The sequence below is a fragment of the Sordaria macrospora genome, chromosome 2 (genome assembly GCF_033870435.1).
Source record: "Sordaria macrospora chromosome 2, complete sequence".
NCBI lineage: Eukaryota > Fungi > Ascomycota > Sordariomycetes > Sordariales > Sordariaceae > Sordaria > Sordaria macrospora.
Window position 1 is genome coordinate 2,978,678 of NC_089372.1, and position 23,803 is coordinate 3,002,480.

The following is a 23,803-nucleotide window of genomic DNA, read 5'->3' on the forward strand; positions in this document are numbered from 1 at the left end:
AGGCGGAGGACATCTTTGGCAAAAGGTTGACCCCATCACCCACAAATTGGCCCAGTAAGGTAAATAGATAGATACCTTACTTGGGTTAGTGACACGCAGACAGGGTACGATCGCGATCTAGCATGCATTTCATTGGTCCCTTGTTGTACCTGTCTTCTGTTTTGACGAATCGACTGGTTCATGCCCTATTGCTGGGTAGGTGCCGGAGATTGTTCCACTCCTACACGACATCCTGATCTAACGTAATAAGGTGGTATGCTATCTACCACGATATTTGCTGTTAGGTACGATGTTAGTAAGTCAAAGTGATACTCTCTCAAACAGGTTCATGTTATGTCGTTCACGGATCTCAGGCATCTCTGTGCGAGAGTTGTGTATGTTACCTGACGTTTGTGCTTGTCCTACGCGGATATTCAGGTGGGACGGTACGGGTGATATTCTGAGGAAGGATAGTGTGGGATGGAGTTTCATTTCTCCCTTTTTTTGGCTTACCTTCTTGGACGACGTGTTATGGTCATATTTAGGGTTTATCTACCTCTTGAGGTCTGTATGCAACTAAGCGGATCTTCTTCAGGTTGATGATACCAAGCAAGCAATCTCGACTGGTGAGTAGCTGTTGCCTTCTCGTGCCTTCCGGGTGATCACAGCAGCAACAGCAGCAGCAGCAGCAGCAGCAGCTGTGGGTTAGGAAACGGAAGTCACGATAACTACAGTCCAGGCTTCTTCTGCCTACCTTACTGCCTCACCAACGCAACAAACATCTGCCGAACAAAGAAAATGAGTTATCACCCACCATTGTCTCAGCAGAAGTCATGCCGCCATAGCCCACAATGCCCTCGTCGCTGCTCTCCCCCCACATCAGCTTCGTTCTAGAGGTCCTGTAGACAACCCAAGACCTGTGCCCAGCTTCTTGATGACACTGATGACAACTGATTCATCATATTTTTTAGTTGCTGTTCGTTCGTCCTAGCCGGTCTTCGGCCCTTCGGGATGGGATCCTACTTCAATCATCCCGTGTCGTGGCGAGTTACTCAAAGATAGACGGAGATGATAACATCCTCTTCATTGCGTGGGCTGTGCTGGGTAAGGTAGGCAAACTTGGTGATGTTGGAATAGTTGATTAATCATCTTCTTGATGCGCCCCGTGATACCTCCCGTGATATTTACGCCGTAGTAGTTGCTTCAGCTTTGAGATTGTGATGTCGGCAGGATAGAATGGGCAAGTGTAAGCGACCGTTGGGGGTTTGCTTTGGGCTTACCGAGATATCTGTTTTCGAAGTCTACCATATGGGGTAATCCTCCCGTCGCGGGATGTAAGCGTCATACTTGTACGTATGGGTTTTGAGGAGTCTACAACTCAGCTTATGATTACGGCCACCAGCTTCATTACATACCACTGTAATTTCTTTCTGACATGGGGAGATTGCGATTATGGAAGACTCGAGCTACAGGGCCTGAATGGCGGAAGATGGAAGACGGAACTTGGTAAGGGAAATGAGAGAATGTCAGCCGTAGCTTGATCTGGCTGGGCAGTGATGGGAGGACCTAGCGTACAGTTTAGGGAAAGAAGATATCATGAACTAATTGCTCACATATGGAATGCACACTCGCCTCTATGCTGAGATCAGGGGGGGCTCTTTCCCAATATGAAATTTCTTTGAAACCGGACGGGGGAAAATTGTCCATAATTCCATCCCGGAAGGGAAGAGGCTGCCTGGGGTTTGTAAAGAAGAAACTTCCAACCGACCAATGCCATGCTCTTTATTTTGGGTTAAAGGATGAGAAATACGACCTGTCACGTCTTGGGACTGCATGGGTTTTCTCTTTCTCGCCGGTCTTCTCCAGGCCTTTCGATAAGTAAACATGGTCCTGTAGGTTGGAAGTTCCGGTAGTTAGATAGGCTGGATTTGTGAATAAGCGGTTACTTACGTCTAGCTTACCCTAAAGCCTACTCCCAGAGCCTGTTGGAAAAGAAGGTAGCGCAGGTCCGTTTGCCCTGCCTGCCTGGGACCTTCGAGGACGGAAACTCAAATACCGCGGTCAGATACATGGGAAAGGGAAACAGCAAAGTAAAACCCATGGCCTAGACGCAATGGACACTAGTATATGTGGGAGCTAGGATAAGGATGCTTTTCAGAGCGACCTAATTGGGAAGGCCCATATAGTTCCTCACTGGACAGTGAGCTGGGTTGAGAGAGAATGAAGGAGAAACAGGGGCCAAGTTACCATTGTTTGCTACTGTCCGTTAATGCAATGGAACCGAATATTCGTCCGCAAGTGTTGCCAGGAACATAGCTGGAAGTGAGCCCTATGTCATGGAAAGCTAACCTTTTCAATAGCGTTTTCAACATTCACGGATCATGACTGCCCATGTCGTACCGTAGTAGCCGCTTGGAGATGACATCGCTGTCTTGTCAATATCTCCTCTGTAGCCAGCTGGGATCGGTAAACGTATCAGTCAATTTTCTGTATCGTTGTCTTCATCGTCGTTGCTCAAGAGAGAAGATCCCCGCCGGTTGGTCTCACAGCATTTGCCGAGCCCATATGGTACGACTAGTGCTGTATGACCGGCATCATGTACTGAACGGTCAAAGCCTGCATAATTCATCGACATTTAACGTTGTTAGCTACATATTCAATAGTCAGGTCCTGTCTTAAGATAGGCTTAGCTGGTCTCTCTTTAACTGGTCACCCTCCGGGATCACATACATGGCCCACTCTGTTACTGGCTCTGTTCTTTCGGTCGTTGATTCTCCTTCAATCGTTCGCTCAATTCGTACTGGGACGGAAACTACAGTGCGAAGACATGAGCGCAATGATTTCCCGATGCTTGTTGCCAAACCCTGCGTGGTCCTTCCTCCGTTCGAGTTCTTCCTGCTTTGGCATCAAATGCTCGGCAGCTAACCTCTGCATTAAGACACTCGCTCAGAAAAAGGAGACAATATGACAGAGAGATGGGATAGGGCTACGTGATGAGAGAGGGCGGTCTGCAATATCGTAGTGTTGCGGTTGAATCTGTTCTTGTTGTTCGTTGCTTTTTGTTTGTCCTCCAAAAAACAAGCTCCGAGGTTCCAAAGCATCGGTGCCCGATCGTGACGAATCACATAATAATAAATGTGGGCTTTTCATGGTCTTCAAACATTCTTCGCACGGTACTTTCTGCTCTTCACCAAAGCTTGAAGTCCAGATATTGGCATGTGGGTAAGATGTTGCCATGTGTCTGGCGATTCTCTGCAGAGAAGAGTTGACAGAAGCGCCAGATGCATGCATGAAGAAAAGGTCAGTAAGAGAACAAAGACAGTAAATATTCCATAATGAGGGTTCCTTCGTCGTTGTGTCAAAACCTAGACAATGGGGAATATTCAGCAGCTATCCGTTGTGTGTGTGCCTGACGACTGACCGCTCTGTGGGTGTCAGGTTGCCTTAAGACCTAGATGCCATTATCCGCGAGAGACATGGATCAATAGTGCCAGTCTGGGTGGAAGGATGGGTGCATACGTGCCCTGCGAAAAGAACATGACAGGCTCGGTTATTGCTGAAGGCGCCCTCTTCCAAAAGCCGAGCCTGTCAGTAATGAGTCGCTGTCATAATATCCATGCTTGCTTTCCCATTGTAGACTGTTGGGGCAATCGCCAATCTCCATCAATCGGGTTGTGTGAGGACCCGTCAGATAGGTTGTAGTGAAGGAAGGGTTGCATGGAGCATGATGAGGCTCGTGACACCAACCATGATCTCGTTTGCTTCATATATGGTCGGCACACCATCCTAACATCGTCTTCTAATCTTAGCCGCTGCCAGGTTGAGAGATAGATGGCACACAAGGGTTAAGTATAATGGTAAATGAGGCAGCGAGAAGGATGCTCCGGCTACAGTCTGGGGAAAATTGAAACCGGGCATAACAGACTGGTCAGTGTACTCGGATACCTACATAGAGCCATACACACCTGACTGTCTGACATAAAGTCACCGGCATCAATACTAGCACAAACACTCGCATGCGTAGGCAGACATGCGTGGCCTTGTTCATGGTGGTTAACAGAGAAATGGCGTGCTCTCGATCCATTTTCAGGCGGGGATAATTAAGTAAGACCCAGGACGGGACTAACCCTGCCGAGGAGCAAAAACGGTGAGCTGTCCATGGACGACCGTTTGATCTTGCCAGGGAGCAAGAGCCTGAGTACCGTCTCGTAAAAGGTACTTCCCCATACTCGAGTCACCCTCTTCGATGTACATCATCGAGAATATCGTAACATCGTGAGAATGCAGTTGTGCTTCTCACCGGCTTGATTGAAGCCGGTCATGCGTTCTTGTCTTCTCGCGTTTGTTTTCAGACCGATATACCGCCCAGAGGATCCCTCATGCCCAACTCCATCATTTGGATGATATGGCTCTCTGTGATGGGTTGCAGGTCGCTCACATGTCTGCCGCAAACATAGAATAGGGTAGTCTGTGATTCTCGACGTTATTTCTGTATAGAAAACAGAGTATTCATGCCATGAACGAACCTCAGTGGCTCAGGATTGGGAAGCCTCCGGCATAGAGAGTTATGAACCGAGTGACGGTAAGACGAAGGCCCCGCAATTTGAATCTTGTGCACTGGGTGACGAGTAACAGCGACAGTACAGAAATTCCCGTAGGTGACAGAGTGTCTAGCTCTGTATGATACTGTATTTTTAAAGTCAGCACCATGCATTCACAGATTTATTGTCCAAAAACAGTCCCTCCTGTCATTGTCCGTATGGGGAGTGCACTGGGCGTAGCACAGGCGGCGACCGTCAACAGGGTCCAGAGGCCGCGTGATGTCTCCTCACACTCTGGGGCTTTCATGTCTTCATCCATACCTTGATAGAAAGTCTTACTCTCCGACGCATCTCCTTGTCCCCAACGCTCCTTGGTGTCCTCACGTCTCTGCCCCCTGAACACTGGCTGACCGAGTGGGAGGTGAGACAGGTAAAGTCGGCGGGAGTGATAATGCAAGGCAAAATGAAGCCAGCCTTGGCCAAAACAAGTGTTAAAGGAGATGCAGGTGCAAATAGCTGTGTTATAGAGGTTGCCTTGTCTTGTGAGGCTCAGTATGCCAACGTACTGGCTGGGTAGATATTCGGATGTCTGCATGGCTCTCGCATCGTCAGGCCGCTTCGCCTCCGGCCTCTTCAGCTGGACTAGGGATAAGGAGAGACATGGAATAAGCAGCCTTCTCTCATGCCGACAAGGTGCATACCATGTGTGTGAGTGTTGGAATCTCTGAAGTTTCCATGGGACGAACTGAACGAGACAGTTCCCATGCTGGAAAGCGAGGATGGAAGTACGCGGTGATCCATCTGTCAACCTTTGATGACAATGACTTCTGCCAAGACCCACGCAACTATTGCACGCCGGTGATGCGTATTCGTTCGCGAAGGGGTCGCTGTCTCATGTTGATTTTGTTTGCCCTCCTGGAGGAGTCTTGGCCTTGGATGAGTTGGGGCTCTGACTCAGCCACCTTCCATCTAAACCACTGTGGCAGTTCTCTGCTCCTCTTCCCCCCTTTCCCTTTCCCCTGTGGCTTGAGGGTTCGTGTAGCGCGAGATAGTCTGGGGTGAGAAGAACCGCGGAGAAGCTGGATGGCCTGCAAGATCTCAGAAGAGGGTGGCTGATAGAGGACCGGAAATAGACAATGCCGAAGCGTTTCGCCTAGGATTGAGGCTGTCATGTTGAAAGCGACAGAGGAACAAAAGAGACAGGCAGCGCAAACATGCAGGAGATATGGGCAAGGCAATCATGGTAGAATATGTGTGGTTGGGAGAAGACTTACCCCTTGAGAGCCTGACGGGGTGGGCATGCTTGAAGTCGGGTCAACTTGGCCTGTCCTCCTTTGGCTGCATTGAGAGGTAGCTGACATGATGCAGCTCATTCACGGCCGCAACGCGCTGGGCCATCTCGGTGAGAGCAAGATAAGAAGGTCTCCGCGGACATGGCCTGGGCAAGGTCTGAGCGAGGTGCGTCGGGTGTATCGTGGACTTCTCGTTGGACGTGCTTGGTGGTTGTTCCCCCAGTGGTTGTTGACTGGTTGGAGGTTGGGAAAGAAATTGCGACATGCAGCGGTTTGGCATTTGATGTGCACGGCGTTTGCCCCGGGGTTGGCCAGTTCATGTCGCACAAAAAGCCTATCGATAGCTTTGACAGCGTTGATAGCGCTTGGGGACTGGTCGCCTTTGCGCGACTTGACGCCTCTTTGACTCCTTTTCATCTACATGACAGACGCCCCTTTTTCTGACCACGACAGCAATCATCATGATCCTTCCTTCAAGATCAATCAATGTCCCAACAAGGGGCATCCTAGATAACTTTGCAGATAAGTGTCAGGCATACTTCTGACACGCTATTACGTACCTGAATACCGTGTACACAACACGGTTGAGTACATCATCTTGGTGTCTCCGTCTCCGTCGACGAGTACAGGTCCGAGTACCTATATCGGTGTCAGAACTCGACGCGGTCCGTAAACGCATGACGGCGGGACAGGCAGACCAGACAGTGCTGGTCCGGACACGCCGATTGTAATGCATCTTTCTAGTAATCTTGTTACCAGGTTCGGATTGGACACTGTGAGAAGGTCGTCCAACAAGGAGCCCTTCAGCTGGCCAGCCGGAGTCCTCAATCACCACCTCCCGTCGTCGCCCCCCTCCAGTCTGCTCTGCCAGCACTTGCGTACCTTATGCGGTGTTGCCCCAGAAGAGCTAATGAGGAAGGCGTTGTCCACTAGCTGGCAGGAACAAGCAAGTCTTCGGCAGGATCAAGTCTCTCTGAGCCTTCATGTACCTCTACCCTGCGAGACAGGCACGTATTTGATATCAGTCATCTTATATGCTTGGTATACCGTCTTGGGCCTTCCTTCCTCGCGTCGGTACTGCATGAGAGATGATTACCTATGAAACAGGCAGCAGGCAGTCACGGTAATGAAGTTATCGTGACTCTTGCCTGAACTCTGGAAGCCTCTATCAACTGGATAAATAGTTTCGGAAGGCCTCTTTTGATGGAAGGTTCAGTTTATTGCAGAGCGGTATCGGAGAGATGCAGGCAGATGGTCTCTTCAGTTCCCGTGTTCGTTCTTCCCTTTCCACCACTTCTTCTCAAACTGTGCTACGACAACAGTTCAAGCAAACGGCCAATTGTCAAGGAGTGTATCCGAAGTGATGGGAAGTTACCATTGGCTCGGGCCACGCTCTGCTGCAACTTCCAGTCGTGCATCTGCTCGGGTGGTTTCCCCTTTTCTTCTATCCGGGTCAGGCAACCGAGTGGAACCTCGATCCTCTCCCTTCATCGTTTCGTTCCTTCTTTGCTTCGTTTCTCTGTTTTCCACCACCTGCTTGGGTCAAAATTACAAGGAGCGGGTTGTCTGTCTGGGAAGGACCTGTGTGCCCCTCCTCATCTTTGGGGGTTGCCATGTGGCACTTCTCCCTACTCCGATGACCCTCCTGGCCCGCGATCATCGGGGCCGAGCAACCAACCCTTCAATTTGTCCGATATTTTCATCTCCGTGCTCCTATATATCTGTAAAGAGGGAGATAGATCAGTGAACCAAAAGTAGGTATGAGAACAGTCAGTGTCCTAGTGACAAAGTTGAAGTGCGTCATGAGTTACAGTAGCTCTCAATCGACTGAAGAATGGGGTGAACAGATGGATGGCAAAGCGGTCACATCTGCCAATTGTACTTGTCGAAGCACGACATACTTTGTAAGACGCTCGGAGCCGATTCGGCATTGGCATTGCAGTTTAAACCGTAAAACATCTGATGATAGTGGTCAGCTCCGTTATTGTAAAGTGGTGATACAGACATCGGGCATATATCATTGCGTCGAACGCCAGTGATGTTCCACTCAACGTGATGCTTGCTATACATATTCATCAACAACAAGGTTTGAACGGACTCAGGTTTCATGGCAAAAGCAGACGCTTTGATATAATGGGGGAAAGTGGCATACAACACTTGGGATTTGCCGGTCATTGCAGACTGAATTACAAGTACAAAGAACTGTGAAGCACAAAAAAAACAAAAAAACCTAAACCACACTGACGACATTATGTGCGTAATGGTCTTTGTCAAACAATTTGTGATGGGACTGCTATACTGAAGTATGCTGGGTATCATTCAATGGTACTGATAGACCTGAAATGCGCTCATGATCTGTATTCTCCCTTTTCCCTTTCTCTCAATGTTCATCTCTACTCCAACAGTTGTTCCTTCGGCTACAAAATCTAAGGCACATGTTTTCTGAATAATAACTAGAAGCCATAATATTTCTCCACATGCTGTATATCCCTTTCAGCTCCTTGTAGATTTGCATCCTCATCGCAATTTTCGTCTCTGGATATCCAGAGGATCAACCTAGAATGTCTTCATACCGGGGAACATTCTCCTAGTCCTCATTCCCTCTGCTACATCAGCACCAGCAAGACCAGCCTCCAGACCCTGCTTCTGTGCATCCAAGGCCATCCACCACCACTCCATCACCGTTAGCGCTGTGCCCTCATACTGCTGTCCGAGGATGCCCAACTGCTCGGCCCAGTTGATGATCAACTCAGCCTCGAACGGCATGATCGCGGGCTTGAGCGTCTTGCACAATTCCTCGGGACCCATGGCGCCCTTGGAAGCGATTGTGACAAGTACGACACACAAATAGCGAAGCCAGCGAGTTGCGTCAATCCGGCCAAACACATCGCACCAAATAGGCGTTGCGCCATCCGGCCCCATATTAGGAGGCGGTGCTGACATGACTCGCTTGCGGAAATCTTCCAGCTCCTGATCATCGTCGTAGCGGTAGGTATCAGTAGGGATGACATCGATGCGGAAGTGAAGGTATTTCTTGGTGTACTTTCTTGTCTCGTAGTTGCCAGGCTCGAAACCCATAGACACATATGGCTGGCCGGTGGTCTCAATGCGGACGCGCTGGTGGGCTTGCATGTTGAGCAGAGCCATAATCATTCCGTCGTTAGTGACGTATGTGACACGCTTCTTCTCACCAGCCCGGAAGGCTTTGTCGAGTTCCCGCTTGTAGGCGAGGGCTTGAGCGAGTCTTTCCTCGTGTGAGACCTTGTCAAGCAGGTCGGTGATGCGGTTGGCAATGCGCCAACGCCAGCCATTCTGGAACCGGGAGTTAGATTTGGAGATGATGCCCTCACGTTGGAGCTGATCAACGCCCTTCACCATAAGACCCTCAACCTCTGCCCTAGAGAGGGTGGGGAATAAGCTGTTGCGTTGCTTGCTGATGTGCTCCTTTGAGTAAGTCTCGACTGGCGTCACGCATAGTGAGCGCATAAATGCCATGGCAAGTGCCAGCTCTCTTCTTCTGACGTTGTTTTGTTCTTTGATATCGTCTTCGTCGATTGACAGTGCCATTGCTTCCGAAGTTGCGTCTTGGAACTTGTTAAAGACCGAGCGCTGCGGATGATTGTATGTCTCCCGCCACTCACGGTCCTCAATTCCTATTCCGGTCACGTTGTAGTCTCTCTTGAGAGCATTCCTGGATCCCGGTATGTCGGCATGACGGAACTCGTCAAGGTTAGAAGCCCACTTGATGAGCCACTTCCAGTCGTATTCGAGGATATTGTCGAAGTTGATCTTCGGTACGCCTACTCCATAGGCTTTGAGGAAAGCACGTCTGAACTTATCAGTCAGGTTTACAATGCTTGACATACGGTCCTTCTTCAAAGAACCCCAAGTATGCCTGAGCTGGCTAAGCGTCATATCGGGAAAGAGTCTCATCATCAGACCCCAATCAACCACCCTGTCAACACCACCCAGCAATGTAGTGACGACAACAAACGCGGTAACCTTGACGTTGTCACTGCTCCAATCCAGCTCCTGCGTCCGGTCACCGGAAACCCGCAAGAAGTCATTGTCTGTGGTTGGATAAGCTGTGTGCTCACGCTCCGTCTTGATGGCAGGAAGCTTGATCTTGGGAGGCCGGCCTCCTGCGCCTTTTCGTCCAGGTTTGTTCGGTTCAGTTTTGCGGATCGTGCGAGTGGCCCGAACAGGCCGTATGAAGACTCTGTCGGGGCTACCACCGTCATACGGTAGCGACTCATCGTCTGCTACCTGAACAACGTCATCATACGGCAAGGTATCCAAGTCGAACTGTCGATCCTCTGACCATTTGAGCGTCAAGTTCTTCATACTAGCCTTGGTCGTCGATGAAGAGACGTTGATTAAAATGGGCTTCGACGACACGATGTTGGCTGTGAGCAAGGCGGTACCGGGTGAAGAGCGCTCCCACGCCGCGCACTTGTCGATAAGGGTGGTGACTCTCCCGTATTCTGGATCCTTCCAACTATCGGGGTTGAATGTGATTCCTGGGCCCTTGGCCATCGCTTCAGCACTGCGAGGAAGGTTCTCCTCAGTAAGAGAGTCGAGATCTGGCATCCAACCCTTGACAGCAAAACTGCCATTGTGGTTCTCGAAGAATTGCCACCCCTTTGAAGCCCAAGAACCCCGTGATTCGTCTTGAATCGTAGTACAAGGCGCGAACTGAAAGACCACGGGTTTCTGGGCTCCCTCGGCCTTTTCGTTATTCGATGTGGTATCATCGCCAGCTGTGGAGCCCTCGCCCTTTGATAAGATTGACTTCTCGGCTTGCTTCGGCTGCTCTTGTGCTGTGGAAGCACCGGGCCCGTGGATGTCGAGATTAGGTTCCAAAAATTGGACCTCAACAACGCGTTTATCGATAGTTCGTTGGCGGCTGTCAAAGAACCAAGGCGGCAAGCTGCTTAAGCCTGGATTCCTCATCTTACCAACATGCGGAAGCAGTTTGTGCAACTTTCTGAGCGCCGCTTCCTTCTTCTTACTGCCGTACTTAGCCGGTAATAGACCGTATGCCTTGATCGCCTCGGCGACTGAAGGTGGTTCTATGTTCTCGTCCTGGTCGGTGACATGTTTCGTGTACGTTGGTGCGAAAAGCTTCGCGGGGCGTCCCCTCCTCCTGGGGCCTGTATGGTAGGGGGATGGGTGATCCGGCTCCCACACGGAACCATCTGAATCGTCATGATGCGCGCCGAAACGTTTGCTGGGTGTACCTTGCTCATCTAATCTTGCCCTCTTTTCTGGGTGGCCATCCGGAAGCTCATCCATCGCTGGGCGCTTGTTGTAGGAGCTGACCTTTTCGGATTCCAATACCCAGAGAGGATCCGTAGAGTCGCGGACTTTCTCTTCGTTGTGCTGGGTGTAAAAAGGTGCGTTGAAGACTTCGACTTCATCAATCTTTCTCCTGCTCCTAAACTTTTGGCCATTTGCATTGACCTTCCGCTCTTCCTTGCCATTACCAGCAGGTTTCTCATACAACTCCTCCAAAGTGGTTAATTCTTCCTGTGTCGGGGAAAACGCTGTGGGAATATAGAGGCTTGGATACTTCTCCTTCATCCTTTTCTTCACCTTCATTGGCATGGGATCGTTGGTCTTGACTCCGGTCTTCAAAATCAGGGAAAGTTCGATGAACCTGCCAGCCTCTGTCCTCAGCATGTGGGTGTGAAGAACAGCTAGGTGACGAGTTTCTAGCGCCTTGATCGCGGCCTGATGATTCTTCCAGGTTGGGGGAGATTGGTGTCTGAACGCCCGAAGATACACCTTGGTCAGGGCATAGAATAATGACTTGCCACCAGGAAAAACGCCAAAATTGTTGTCCAGAAGGTAGAGAATGATGTCACGAGCCTGAGCGGTCCTTTTCTTGGCCTCGGTGGAAAACCGATTGTAGTCTTTTGAAGGAATAAACGGCACCACTTGAGCCTGGACTTGGTTGGCAGGCTGTTGATGCTGCTGAATGCTGGCGGGGTACGGTTCCGGGTATGTCTCGCTAGCTGTGTGACTATCCAGTGCATGGCCGTATTCTTGTGAATACGGTGAGGGTTGTGGGGGTGATGAATATAAAGCAACATAAGCATCCTGGTGGCTTTGCACAAAATGACTTCGGTTAGAGTGTAGGCCCGGGGCTGCGTAGGAGGGTTGGATATTGCTAGGATCGGGATACAGCGAGCTCTGAGGAATTCCAGGAAAAGGCGAAGCGATATCAGAGGCATAACCGGCGGTACCAATTTGACGACTCTGTTGGTACGGGATTTCAGTGTATGCCGATGGATGGACTGAGCGAGCCGATGGATGGACTGAGCGAGCCGGTTTTCTTTGCTGAACTGGAGATCCGAGATCAGTATCAACTCCGGCATTGAGGTGGTGTCCATCTCGAGGACTATATGGCTGTACACGCTGGGGTGTTTGTTGTGGGTCGATAACATGCTGAATCTTCATCGGATCATGTTGGCTGTGTGGGTTGCTAGGTGTTGGAAGGGTATCGTCTTCCTTGGAGAAGTTACTGATGATTCCTCCAAATTTGGGCTTAGGTGCAACATGGGTGACATGAGAGGACAGAGGCCCGCCGGCTGCTTGATGGTGCTGATGAATTGATAACTGAGCAGCATCTTCTACGCTCTCGACAACATTGCTGGCATTCAACCCACGGAAAGTCATTTCGGCATTTTGGATCGCTCTAACACCGGCTCTGACAGTGGCGCGTGAGCGAGCTGATGATTTTCGCATTTTGCGCCCGTCCTTCTCCGGTTGATTACCAACTGGTGCGTTTTGGTTATCTCCAGCACCTGAAGCCACAGAAGCAGCATCTGGCTCCGGTGACATAAGCTTTCGCCTCTTTCTTCCGCGTTCTGCGACAGTAGAAGGGTCGAAGTTCGGATTGCAGGGCGTTTGGGCCTTCGTCTGATGATACTTGAGTCCAATGTCGTTCTTCCAAGCACCACCACAAGTTTCACATTTGTAAGGCTTTGGGTCGTTGGCAAGCATCTGCGCCCTACGGCCTCCTCGGATCCGGGTGCTTCCTCCGCGACCACGGCCACCACGGCCACCGCGGCCACCGCGAACAGCCCCACCTCTTGTTGGGGCCAGATCATCTGCAATGCTCTGAGGGGTTGATGGTTCAGCAACCACGAACTGGCTGGTGCTTTGATCTGTTTTGAGTGTTGCAATCTCTTTCTGGATTGCCAGGGCCTTTTGATTGTTCTCCTCCGTGTCGTCAAAAACGAACACGAAGGTCCAGGAAGGATTGCCGTCACTACTTTCCTTGGTCACAATAACCAAACTCTTGCCATCTGCCCCAGGGACGTCCCGTACAGCCGGATCATCCAGCATATCGTCAAGTTTGATAGCAAGAGGCTCTTTGCCAGCTTCTTTGGAGTCCCTGTCAAATGTAACCGCCCGACTTGCAGCAGAAATTGTTAACGTTCCGGCAATACCATTATACCTCGCACTGAGTACGGTGCTCGAATGGTCGGTAACTCCCAAAACTGATGAAGCGGGTGATGGGTCCGCATCGGACACCCGAGGAGTACCCAAGAAGTTGGGGTCCTTCAACTTATCTGATCGGAACACCATGACGATGGACTTTCTGGGTCGTCCAATAAAATGTGGATTTGGATTGAGTGACCCAGGGATACCTCTATAGGCACCCGGTGGCCTCTCTTCCACAAGTTCAGGAGACGCGGCCTTTGTGTGGTTTGCGAGGTCTTCGTGGGTGGCATCATCTCCATTGACACTCTGGTCTATTGGCGTGATAGGCTCAAAATTCGGTTGTCCCGACATGACAACATCGTCTGGAGTTTTGGATGCCTCGGCCTCAGTTTGTGACATGGCTTCAAGTTTGCTCAGATGGCGGCCTTTTCGCTTTGCCATCGAGCGAGGCTTCTTGGCCAACCGGCAGATTTCCGTAAGGGATAGGTCTGATGTTTCGGGGAACGATTTTGCTCGTACTTGACCAAAGCCATACGCACTAGCACCGGTCGCAGCGGCTGGGCTGTCCCTGGCATCATCTTGAGCAGCAGGGTTTGTCACGGAAAACATGTAGGCAGAAGTCTTTCCCTTCCGCTCCAGTCTACTTACGACTTGGAAATGCTTGAGGTGCGATGGTTGCTGCGTTTCAGCGACCTTGGTCAAGTGGCTTGCCATGTACCGACGAAAGGCGTACCCGACCGTGGCAACGCTGACCTGAGGATTCGAGGCTCCTGCTGGGCCTGCGCTTTGAATCACTTCAAACACGTTTTGAGCAAGCGGCTTTTCTGGAGTCCAGCCAGGAAAGATGCGGCGACGCTTGGGCTTGGGCTCATTTTTCGCCGCCTCGTCGGCTTTGGCGGCTTTTCCGAAGAGGGCAAGCGCGTTAGGTTTTGGCTCACGATGGCGCGTAGCGTCCGAGTAGAGTGATGTCTTCTTGCCTGTGGCAAGAAACTTTTCCCATTCCTCGTCCGTTGGGTCTCTTATGAACTTGAGACAGTCCTTGAAGACTTTACGTGCGCCAGGAAAGGTGGCAGCAGTGTACTTCAAAACACCCAAGTCGACGATGCGTTGACAGTTCTTGGCAAGGGTCTTCATCTGCCAGTGCTTCCCCACGACGCCCATCTTGGACCTCAAATCGGCATAGCGAATGACTTGCCATGCCTTGACGACGCCGACGAAGGTCCGAGCGAAAGCCTCCATGTCGATGTTATCCCTAGTCCACCGATCATGCCAGGTAACAGGCTCCAGGTCCTTGGTAAGCGTCTCGACCGACAAATCAAGTCCACCAGTCTCAGTCTCCAGAATGGGAGGCGCGAAGTCGATAAGCCAGAGCTTGCTAGTTTTCATCTTCGACACCACGATTGTCCGCTTTGCGATGTAGCCTTTTCTGGCGAGGGAATCGGTTCGCTTGGGAAGGGAACGCTTGTCCTGGTCCACCAATCTTCGAAGATCGCTCTGCAGAATGCCTTTGTCTCTAACAGAGGCAATACCAAGAAGACACTTCCATTCAAGAACAGGGACTCTCTTGTAGTCCACACCATGGCGAGTGAGAGTCTGCCAAACAAGGTCTTCGGCAGGGTAGATTCGAGGCCGAACAGTAAGTGCGGCCTTCTTGGATTTCGGTTTTGAGGCTTTCTTCTGAGAGGCAGCTGCTTTGATGGGTTTGGACGCCGCCTTTTTCGCTTTTGGTGCGGCTTCTTTCTCTTTGGGAATGTCGGCAGGGCCGTCATCAACTTCTGCTCCATTGCTCTCAGCAGCTTCGGGTAAGGCGAGAACTTCTTGTAGCTCAAGCTTGTTGTAGCGCTTGTTCTTGTTGATCAGAATTTGTGGTCGGGTACGCAGCCAGTCCCAAGCCCAGCGAGCTGAGACCATCTCAGCGGGCGAGAATGAGCTTTCATCGAGCTTCTCTTCATCTTTCTGTGTGATCTGCGCCGCCACAGCAGCGATGTCTTCTCCTGAAGTTGCATCTTGTCGTGCATCGAGAGTGTTGTGATACTGACGGACGATTTTGAGTAGTGCAGAGACAGACACGCCTTTGTAAAATCAAACTAAGTCAGTATCTAAGTTCATTTCAAAGATGCATCACTTTGTGTTTTCTGCAGTCTGCGACAAGGCACCCTGGACTTGACTGCAAACAAGAGTAGCGCAAGCTGAGTAGCAAATCTCATAATGTTTGTTGCCAAGGAGACGATGATGCAGCGAGATGTTGGGTGTAAGAGGATCAAGATTGTTGGCTTGGGGGATTGATGCGCATGATAATAATAAACGCAGAATGAAAAAAAAAAGATGAAAAAAAGAAAAGAAAAAAAAAACTCACCTTTTTCTCCAGAATATGCGATCTCGGGAATGAGACCCTCGAGCAAAACCTCGAGACCAACGCCGCTCATAATGAGTGAGAACCGTGGTACATGACGGTTGGCATGAAACGATAAAAAAGGATGGTGGAAAGTTTGATGCTGGGACTCGAACCGAAGATCTCTCGCGATGCAATTTTTTTTCGTTGGGTAGTAGTGGCAAGCGGTTGTAAGCCGACTGGGCGGACTGGGTTAATTGTTGGAGGTTTTCGCTTGTTGGGGCCCAGGGAAAGGATCTCGGTTCGAGTGCGACCGGAGCAGGAAATTTTTTGTGGTTATCGACCTGGACCGTGCAAAAGAAATGCCGCTGTTTCTGATTTCTCGCTGCCCACTGCAGTCGGTACAAGTGAATGGAGGGGGACGAGCAGCAGATGAAGATAAGATGGCAGGCGCAGACGAGGGGCAATTGTTAAGGTTTGACGGACCGGCACATGCGACGAGGGCAATGGAAAATTTGTTAGAGCAATGAGCACTTTCCGTTTCGCAACTTCCACTTTGGCCAGGTCCAGGTCCGTCCGCTGTGTGGGGGATTGAGGATTTTTTTTATGGGGTGGGGTGCAATTGGAGGAAGCTCCCGTCGTCTCAGAATCGCAATGGAAGTGCTCTTTCCATTTCCTGATTGCGAGTGTCGATGACGAATGACGAGTGCAGTGGTGCTCAGTTCACCTTCTTATCACTGACACCGACAGGTTTGGAAGGTGCCTGCACCGATTGGGATGCCATGGCGCTCGGCAACCATGATGTGCACTATCACCAAAGGATTGACCTCTGTATTCAAAGCCAGCAATGAGCGAGCAGTTGTTTATTATCACTTCAGGTTATAGCATTACCCTGCAAAGAATTCGATTACGCTCCTTGTAAAAACATTATCAGATGCGTGCCAGCCTTTTGATTGCCGCCATACAAAACTCCATTGAAATGCAATCCATCACCCAATCCGCCTAGCTAAACAAGCGTATTGGGTCTCCTCTCCGCCATAAGCTTGCGGTATTGTGCCACCACGTCTTCGCGGACCTTTTGTAGCTCCTCACGCTGCCGCAAACTTCCCGCCGACTTGGGAATCCCATCAACATCGACCATCGCTCCCTTGACAAGCAGCTTCTTGCTGGGAATCTTCAACTCGGGAGGGGCGTCCGCCACTTCGTTGAGACCAATCTTGGCCTCACCTCGCTTCTTCTTGATTTCCTCCCAAGGGTCATCCTCCTTGTCCTTAGACTCGCCAAGGTACCTCGAGCCCTTCTTGCCCTTCTTTTTCTTCCCCGCTTCCTGGTTCAGCTTCCATGTGACGCCCATGGCCTCCTCCTCCATCTCCTTCTCTTCTAGCTCTTCGAGCTCTTCCTCCCTCTTCTCCTTGATCTTGGCGTCCTGTACCCTCCATTCGTCATAGAGTTTGTGCATCTTCATCTCCTTCCTTGTTCGCCAAATCTTGAGGCCAAGCGGGTCCTTGCCATTCTTGGCCTTGTTGTTCACCAAGCCACTGATGGGTAGCGCGGCGTCTACACGCTGGCTGAACTCTGAAAGCTTCTCGCCTGGTCGGATCTTGAGTTCGGGGTTTGATTCGGTTTCTTTCTCTTTCTCGGGAGCGGGCGTCTCGTTGGAAGCGGCGGCAGCGGCGGCGGCAGCAGCCTTTTTCTTGGCCTTCTTGCTGGGTGGCGGTGCGCCATTGTCGAGCCCGGAGCGCGGCTTCCTTCCTTCGGCAAAAGCCATTAGACGCTTGAAGGCGCGCGGCGCATCCTGAGTTTCAGGCGCTCGTTTCCTTTTAGACGAAGTCTTCTGGATACCATCGTTCTTCTTGTTTTGTGCGGGCGCCTTTTTCTTCGAGATAGTCGTGGGCGGGAGCGGCTTCGCTATTTGGGTTGGGGGAAGGTCGAAGCTGTGTCGCAAGTCAGACCTCCATCCAATTGAGCGTGATGATGCGCCTTTGTTTACTTACGTCGACAAATCCTTCTCGCGACGAGTATGTTTGTGAGGCATCGTGAACGTTTCAGGCTTGCTGTTGAACTGTCTCCAGGCTGTGCTTCAGCCGATGTCCAGTCAAGGTCAAATGATGCTGGTCCCTGATGGATTGAGTGTTCGTTGTTGCAAAAAAATTCCCCACAACTCCGATAAGATAAGGCAATTGTACCCACTTAGCTGATGGGGCTCGTGCGTCCAACGGGCTGTTCCATGACAGGATCCACCAGTGGAGGATGCAGCTTGAGACCCACCTCAAGATTGATCCACTGCTGCAACCCCACATACGACACAACCTTAACAATCCCCATTTCTGCCAATTCCACCCAGTGCGCAACATTGAATGTTTTGGTCGTGATCACAGAGCCGCCCCTCACCTGTTACAGTTCACCGTCGCAATCATCCGCCTCTTTCATTTGAGCAAAGATCTCCTTCTGCGATATAATAGCAAGCTGGAACTTGGGACAAAAGACGAGCATATCATTTTTCTGTGGTATCGTTTTGTCTTCATAAACCTGGCCGTGGTTGTCAAGGCAACGCAGCGGTCTCAACCTCCATTGCATTTCGCGAAAGGTTGTGAGGATGCCTAAGTGCTACTGTTGTGCACTACGGTAACTCTGCGCCTTGTTAGGCGGTGTCGGCAGTCGCTTTCTGATCGCCCGCTGTTGACTTGTTCCCCCGATCGATTATTTACATTCTGGTCATCATCGTCTCGGGCCACTTTGGTTTCCTATTTGGATCACGTTCCCGAGTCTCCGGCATTTCTCCGACGGCACTACCTCAACCAGCCAAGGAGAAGAGGAGAGGCGGGGCGCGGGGTATGATCCTCTCGGCGATTGGTACGGCATAGTATTCCCCTCTGCCCCCTCTCGGCTGTGTTATTCATGACCTTCAGTCGATGGTCAGCCAGCGTTCCAGTTGAAGAGGTCTACTGCCTTGATATAAAATAAACAAGAGCCATTCATTGTGTTGTAACTGGGCACTCTGATTACTTCAACTATCTTCTTTACTGACTTCAAGACTGATTTACACGGTTCACCGATATCAAACACCATATGCCTGAACAACAGAGACTCGCTACCCTCGATGTACGATATTCTTTTAATCCCTCCTAGACATGTGACGCTAAATGATGAGGCAAACAGAGTTCTATCGTCAGCCGCCTCCCGGCCTACTCCCAATCCCTCTTTGAGGCCAAGACACAAAAGGGCTTGACCTTCGAGGCCATTGCCCAGCATCTGGGCCGGAGTGAAGTTGCCGTTGCCGGTTTGTTCTACGGCCAAGTCCAGGCCTCAGCTGAGGATGTCGACAAGCTCTCTGAATTGCTCAGTGTTCCCAAGGAAGCCATTGCTGCGCAGATGATGGGATTCCCTGATCGCGGGCGGGCAGGCCCCATGCCTCCAGTTGAGCCCTTGATCTACCGTCTGTACGAAATCGTCCAGAACTATGGCTATGCCTTCAAGGCTGTCATGAATGAGAAGTTCGGCGACGGAATCATGAGCGCGATCTGCTTCAACACTACTGTTGACAAAGAAGTCGACGAGACTGGTGCCGCGTGGGTGGTCATCACCCTCAAGGGAAAGTGGTATGTCAAATTGTGTTCCTGTCGCCGCCGCACGTTAGCTGACAAGAGCAGGCTTCCCTTTACTCGGTTTTAAATGGATGGAAACGGACTCGAACTGCTTGCCGCCGGATTCCTTGGTCTCCCTTCGTTAAAAGAATCATGGCCAGCCTCGCATCACCAACCTCAGCGGTTCACCGCGAGTCTGCGATAGACGGCGATTTCCGAGGAGGACTATGCACACGCAACACCGTATCACAATTTCTTCATCGGCATACATAAAGGTTTCGGGGCCGAAGAAAGAAGGGTCCACATGCATTGTTGGGATGATTGACGTTGTCGGTGTCGAGTTGACGTCGAGTCCTTTTTTGGTGGGGCGGAGGAACAATAGGAAGGAGGAACAATACTAAGCGCCACACATCACCAGCCAAACAAACCCCTGAGTAGCTGCCACAAATCTACGCAAAGCGGTATGCGTAAACAACAATAGCAAGAAGCAAAAATAATATTAACTTCGATCATGCACAAGGACGTTGCATTCTAGAACCTTATCGGGCTTGTGTACACGCGAGTGCCACGTGCAAGTGTTGCCTTACATCTCTTGACATCCTCCAGTGGCATGTCTCCATTTTAAGCGAAGGGATGAAAGATGGCAAAGATAGTCCCTTGTTCGTCGAGAACAATCTCAAGATGCGCACAATACTAAGCGCTCAGCTCATGATGGAATAGGACAGCCCGTCGAAGCCGTCGTTTGTTTGCCATTGAAGTCACCTTCATTCTGTCAAACAAGTCTGCGTGATGGCAAGTCTGGTGGTGCAGTGTCATTCTTCATCCCCTGGTCCAAGATCGATAATAGCAAGGCAAGATTGGAGGAGATAGCTTCAGACTGACAGTTCGTTAGGAGATTCAGCGCAGTGGAAAATCTATAAGAACGTCAGTCTCCTCCTGCCCAACTCTGGATTTCCTTTTCCTCCTCATCCCACAACAGCCTTTGAATCCATTTATCAAACAACCCTAAAACCATCAACATGCCTTCCACCGCTGCTTCCACCAAGGTCCCCCAGACCACCATGAACTTCAACGGCTACTGCGTTGTTATGTAAATAACCTCACAGTTGTCTTGAAGGGCAACGAGAGCATTGAGAGGTGGATTCCAACCAGCTTTCCTCCAGCAATCTTCCGACAAACCACCAATATCACTCACCGAGATCCACGGGAGAATCGGTATCTCGCCTCTCAACGTCAGACCAGCAACCTTCTTTTCCCCTCTCTCTCGGGAAAGCCCAACTCTTGTTTCGCCACAACAGCAACCTCGCCTAGGAAGTTTCTTGTTCTGCTTTCATGGTGGCGCTCTGCACAATGGGAGCACAACCACTCGACAACACCAGAGCGGTGAGGATCTTTCCTTGATGGGAATGGAAAAGAAACTTTCGTCAACCGGGGATATACATCCGACACATGTCACACACCATCCTTCATACACGATCTTCGCTTCTTTTTGTTGGGGATAACTTCACACGGGACCATTTTCGTCCACACGGAGCCTTCACCTTCTTCACCTTTTGACACTCGGGCAACAACTTCATCACCCTTTTCTTTCTTTTCGTCGTTGATTCAATCATCAAACACTCTTCGCAAACTGAGGAAATCGCCGGCGGGAAAACGATACAGCAACTTCTTTTCGGTACTCAACTTTCGGCAAACTACACTCCTGTGAGTCGGCGGACTCGGACCTCCAGTCTCGACTTGTTTTCATCAGCTGGAAGGGAGCTATTTCGCGACATGCTTCTCTCTTTTCTCGGTGGAGCTGGAAGGGGTTGGTTTCGGCGCTTGGTTCACCACTCTCTTCTCTTTGCGCTTTTCTTGAGAATTTTCTTTGGATAGGATTGTGAAGTGGGAAAATCTTCCTCCCTCACTCGGGATGGTGGAAGGACTCGCGGGATGGAGCTTCTGGAGGTGGAGGACCATTATGGGGGGACTTTGTTGTATCTTTCTACTCTCGGTTTGCGAAGGGGATGGATTGCGGGGGTGAGGGGACTCGAGTGGAGGATTTGAAGAGTGTTAGTTCTTTTGATAAAAAACCGCCCGGTTGACACCATGTCTTTGCATCTATCCTTGACTGTGATTGTGATTGTGGCTTTTCTGCTATCAAATGCTTTATGTTCTACATGGTACTCTTCTGAACAATTCCTTTCAGCGATAGAGCTGTGAAGGAATCTGCAAGAAAGCAAGTTACTTTGACGACTGCCATTTGCGCCAGAATGCCAGACTGAACGCCATGGCAAAGACTCCAATCACGCTTCAAACATGCCTAATCACTTCTTGTTTAGCTTGGGCTTTGTTTTGTGATGTTTGCAGGACAAGACCGTTTTCCAGTTAATATTTCCGAAGTCTGTCATGAAACCACATCAACAGATATCGACAAAGCAAAAATAAATAGGCGAAGGACTATCTTATGGTAGTTGGTCTTTTCATCTATGCAAATCACCCAGAGAAAACGCAGAGTATCATGAACATCGCCGTCAATACCGGCCCAGCAGAGGATATAAGGGTTAGGGTTTGAAGTCCCAGGTTCGCAGAGAATGTGAAGGGGACTTCCAGGGGCTAGACTGTGGGTACACTGGGCGCCAAGAAAGCCGCCGACCCACCAAGCTTATCTTATCGGGCAATGGCAGCCATGTCAAAAAAAAGTTTCCAGAACTGCAGGCGCTGCCGCTTCTCGAGCTCATCATCCAAATCAATTGTACAGCAACCCCACATTATTCACAATGCCGCGACAGTCCACCCGCACAAAAAAGCCGGCCACCAAGGCTGCCGAGCCTGAAAAGGTCGAGAAGGTCGTTGAGGAGAAGCCCCAGAAGGAGCAGAAGAAGCGTGGCAGAAAGCCCAAGCAGGTCGTCGAGGAGACCCCCGTAGAGGACAAGATGGAGGTCGAGGAGGAGCAGAATGAGGAGGAAACTACCACTCAGACCAAGGCCGACAAGCAGCAACCAGAGCAACAAGAGGAGACCGGTTCAGATTCCGAGGACGGTAGCGACGACGAGGAGGAGAACGATCTCGATCTTAATGCACTTGACGAATCCGATTCCGACTCAGAATTCGAGCGCGACCTGAACGAGAAGCAATCTGCCGCCGGCATCCAGGCGAACAAGTACCAGAACGCCGCCGAGGAGGAGTCTAGCGACGAGGAGGATGAGGATGAGATCGACATTGACGACCTCGATGCCGAGGGAGAGGAGGGAGAGGAGATCAAGGCCATCTCGCAGGCGCGCCAAACAATAAACAACAAGCAAGGTCTCCTGACGGCGCTCAAGCGCTTCGCCCTCGGCACAAGCGACAAGGTCCCCTTCGCCTTCCACCAGTCCGTCGTCTCCAAGAAGGTGACGGAAGAGTCCATCCCCGCGATCGATGACGACCTGGCCCGCGAGCTGGCCTTCATGAACCAGGCGCTCGAGGCCGCCCGCGTCGGCCGCGCCCTTCTCCGCAAGGAGGGTGTCCCCTTCACCCGCCCTACCGACTACTTCGCCGAGACGCTGCGCAGCGACGAGACCATGGAGAAGGTCAAGGCCAAGCTTATCGAGGAGGCCACGGCCAAGAAGGCCTCGGCCGAGGCGCGCAAGCAGCGTGACCTCAAGAAGTTCGGCAAGCAGGTGCAGGTGGCCAAGCAGCAGGAGCGTGCCAAGCAGAAGCGTGATACCCTCGAGAAGATCGAGCTTCTCAAGAAGAGTACGTGTTTTCCTCCCATTCATCCCCTTCCTTTCGCTTCCATATCCTCCATTTCACCCAAGACAATCATCCCACTAACCTCCCCTTTTCCCCCTCAACAGAGAGAAAGGACGGCAGTGGCCCCTCCGGCGCCACCGAAGCCGAGGACCTCTTCGACGTCGCCGTCGACAACGAGCTCAAGGGCAAGCCCGGCAGCAAGGACAACAGCAAGAAGCGCGGCCGCGACGGCAAGGAGTCTGGTGGGCCCAACGCCAAGAGGCAACGGAAGAACGACAAGTTCGGCTTCGGCGGCAAGAAGAAGTACACCAAATCCAACGACGCGCTCTCGTCGGGCGACGTGAGCGGGTTCAGCGCAAGGAAGATGAAATCGGGCGGCGGAGAGGGTGGTCGCGCCGGCGGTCCAGGAGGCGGCAGCAAGCCCAAGAAGTTCAAGCCTGCGCCTAGGCCTGGCAAGGCCAGGAGGGCGGCGTCGGCTGGAAGGAGGTGAAGTGCTTGTTGAATGGGTGAAGTAGCAAGGAGAAGCAGCAGCAGCAGCAGGAGAAGAAGTGAGATAGCGGTGTCGGTGTCATGATGGGTAATCTGTTTCAAGCCTAGTCCAAACATTAAGCAAGTTCAGCACGGCAGGCTGATTAGTGGAAGGTGGTAGTAGCGTGTGTATGAGTATACATCATCATGGGACCGGTCCTACACAACAAACATTGAAGGATCAGATTAAGCAAGTAGTCACTTACCTTTACCTAGATACCTAAAGAGTTCTTTTTCATGCCTTAAGATCATCTGCTCATCCGTTATGTCTTTCAAGGACATACGTGTCATACTGAGCCAGGTCAACCGAAGTGATGATTATCTCAAAGATCCACGATGTTCAAAAACAGTTGTACGTTTTACCATCACGTTTACTGATGC

At 51.0% G+C, this 23,803-nt stretch overlaps 4 protein-coding genes across 4 annotated transcripts, besides 1 other annotated feature; 2 read left to right on the plus strand and 2 right to left on the minus strand.

Annotated features, from left to right (window-relative positions):
• Nucleotides 1–8,179: 8,179 nt before the first annotated feature.
• SMAC4_03960 (uncharacterized protein) lies at nucleotides 8,180–15,690 on the minus strand. Its single transcript, XM_003348066.2, has 4 exons — nucleotides 15,621–15,690; nucleotides 13,093–15,336; nucleotides 12,230–12,984; nucleotides 8,180–11,795 (listed from the first exon to the last, which is right to left on the minus strand). The coding sequence occupies exons 3-4, from the start codon at nucleotides 12,259–12,261 to the stop codon at nucleotides 8,369–8,371; spliced, it is 3,459 nt and encodes a 1,152-aa protein (XP_003348114.2). The 5' UTR covers nucleotides 12,262–12,984; nucleotides 13,093–15,336; nucleotides 15,621–15,690; the 3' UTR covers nucleotides 8,180–8,368.
• Nucleotides 15,691–16,529: 839 nt separating this feature from the next.
• On the minus strand, nucleotides 16,530–17,713 carry SMAC4_03959 (uncharacterized protein). Its single transcript, XM_003348065.2, has 2 exons — nucleotides 17,591–17,713; nucleotides 16,530–17,530 (listed from the first exon to the last, which is right to left on the minus strand). Exons 1-2 carry the CDS (start codon nucleotides 17,629–17,631, stop codon nucleotides 16,603–16,605), a joined length of 969 nt encoding a protein of 322 aa, XP_003348113.2. The 5' UTR covers nucleotides 17,632–17,713; the 3' UTR covers nucleotides 16,530–16,602.
• Nucleotides 17,714–18,515: 802 nt separating this feature from the next.
• SMAC4_03958 (uncharacterized protein) lies at nucleotides 18,516–19,695 on the plus strand. Its single transcript, XM_003348064.2, has 3 exons — nucleotides 18,516–18,698; nucleotides 18,756–19,195; nucleotides 19,247–19,695. Exons 1-3 carry the CDS (start codon nucleotides 18,666–18,668, stop codon nucleotides 19,266–19,268), a joined length of 495 nt encoding a protein of 164 aa, XP_003348112.2. The 5' UTR covers nucleotides 18,516–18,665; the 3' UTR covers nucleotides 19,269–19,695.
• A 504-nt stretch (nucleotides 19,696–20,199) lies between these two features.
• Nucleotides 20,200–20,274: a sequence feature (Short protein (SMAC4_13247, WPJ60305.1) was converted to a misc_feature.).
• A 1,627-nt stretch (nucleotides 20,275–21,901) lies between these two features.
• Nucleotides 21,902–23,654, plus strand: SMAC4_03957 (uncharacterized protein). The gene is made up of 2 exons (XM_003348063.2): nucleotides 21,902–22,897; nucleotides 22,999–23,654. The coding sequence occupies exons 1-2, from the start codon at nucleotides 21,940–21,942 to the stop codon at nucleotides 23,382–23,384; spliced, it is 1,344 nt and encodes a 447-aa protein (XP_003348111.1). The 5' UTR covers nucleotides 21,902–21,939; the 3' UTR covers nucleotides 23,385–23,654.
• Nucleotides 23,655–23,803: the final 149 nt, after the last annotated feature.

Coding starts and splice junctions, on each gene's coding strand:
- SMAC4_03960 (XM_003348066.2), bottom strand. CDS start 12,261: ATGTTATCGACCCACAACAAACACCCCAGCGT. Junction 11,796..12,229: donor CACAACAAACACCCCAGCGT/GTACAGCCATAT, acceptor GTACCCCGCCAG/CATTCAGCAGCATCAACAGC.
- SMAC4_03959 (XM_003348065.2), bottom strand. CDS start 17,631: ATGCCTCACAAACATACTCGTCGCGAGAAGGATTTGTCGAC. Junction 17,531..17,590: donor CGCGAGAAGGATTTGTCGAC/GTAAGTAAACAA, acceptor CTTGCGACACAG/CTTCGACCTTCCCCCAACCC.
- SMAC4_03958 (XM_003348064.2), top strand. CDS start 18,666: ATGCCTGAACAACAGAGACTCGCTACCCTCGAT. Junction 18,699..18,755: donor AGAGACTCGCTACCCTCGAT/GTACGATATTCT, acceptor TGAGGCAAACAG/AGTTCTATCGTCAGCCGCCT. Junction 19,196..19,246: donor ATCACCCTCAAGGGAAAGTG/GTATGTCAAATT, acceptor TGACAAGAGCAG/GCTTCCCTTTACTCGGTTTT.
- SMAC4_03957 (XM_003348063.2), top strand. CDS start 21,940: ATGCCGCGACAGTCCACCCGCACAAAAAAGCCGGCCACCAAGGCTGCC. Junction 22,898..22,998: donor GATCGAGCTTCTCAAGAAGA/GTACGTGTTTTC, acceptor CCCCCTCAACAG/AGAGAAAGGACGGCAGTGGC.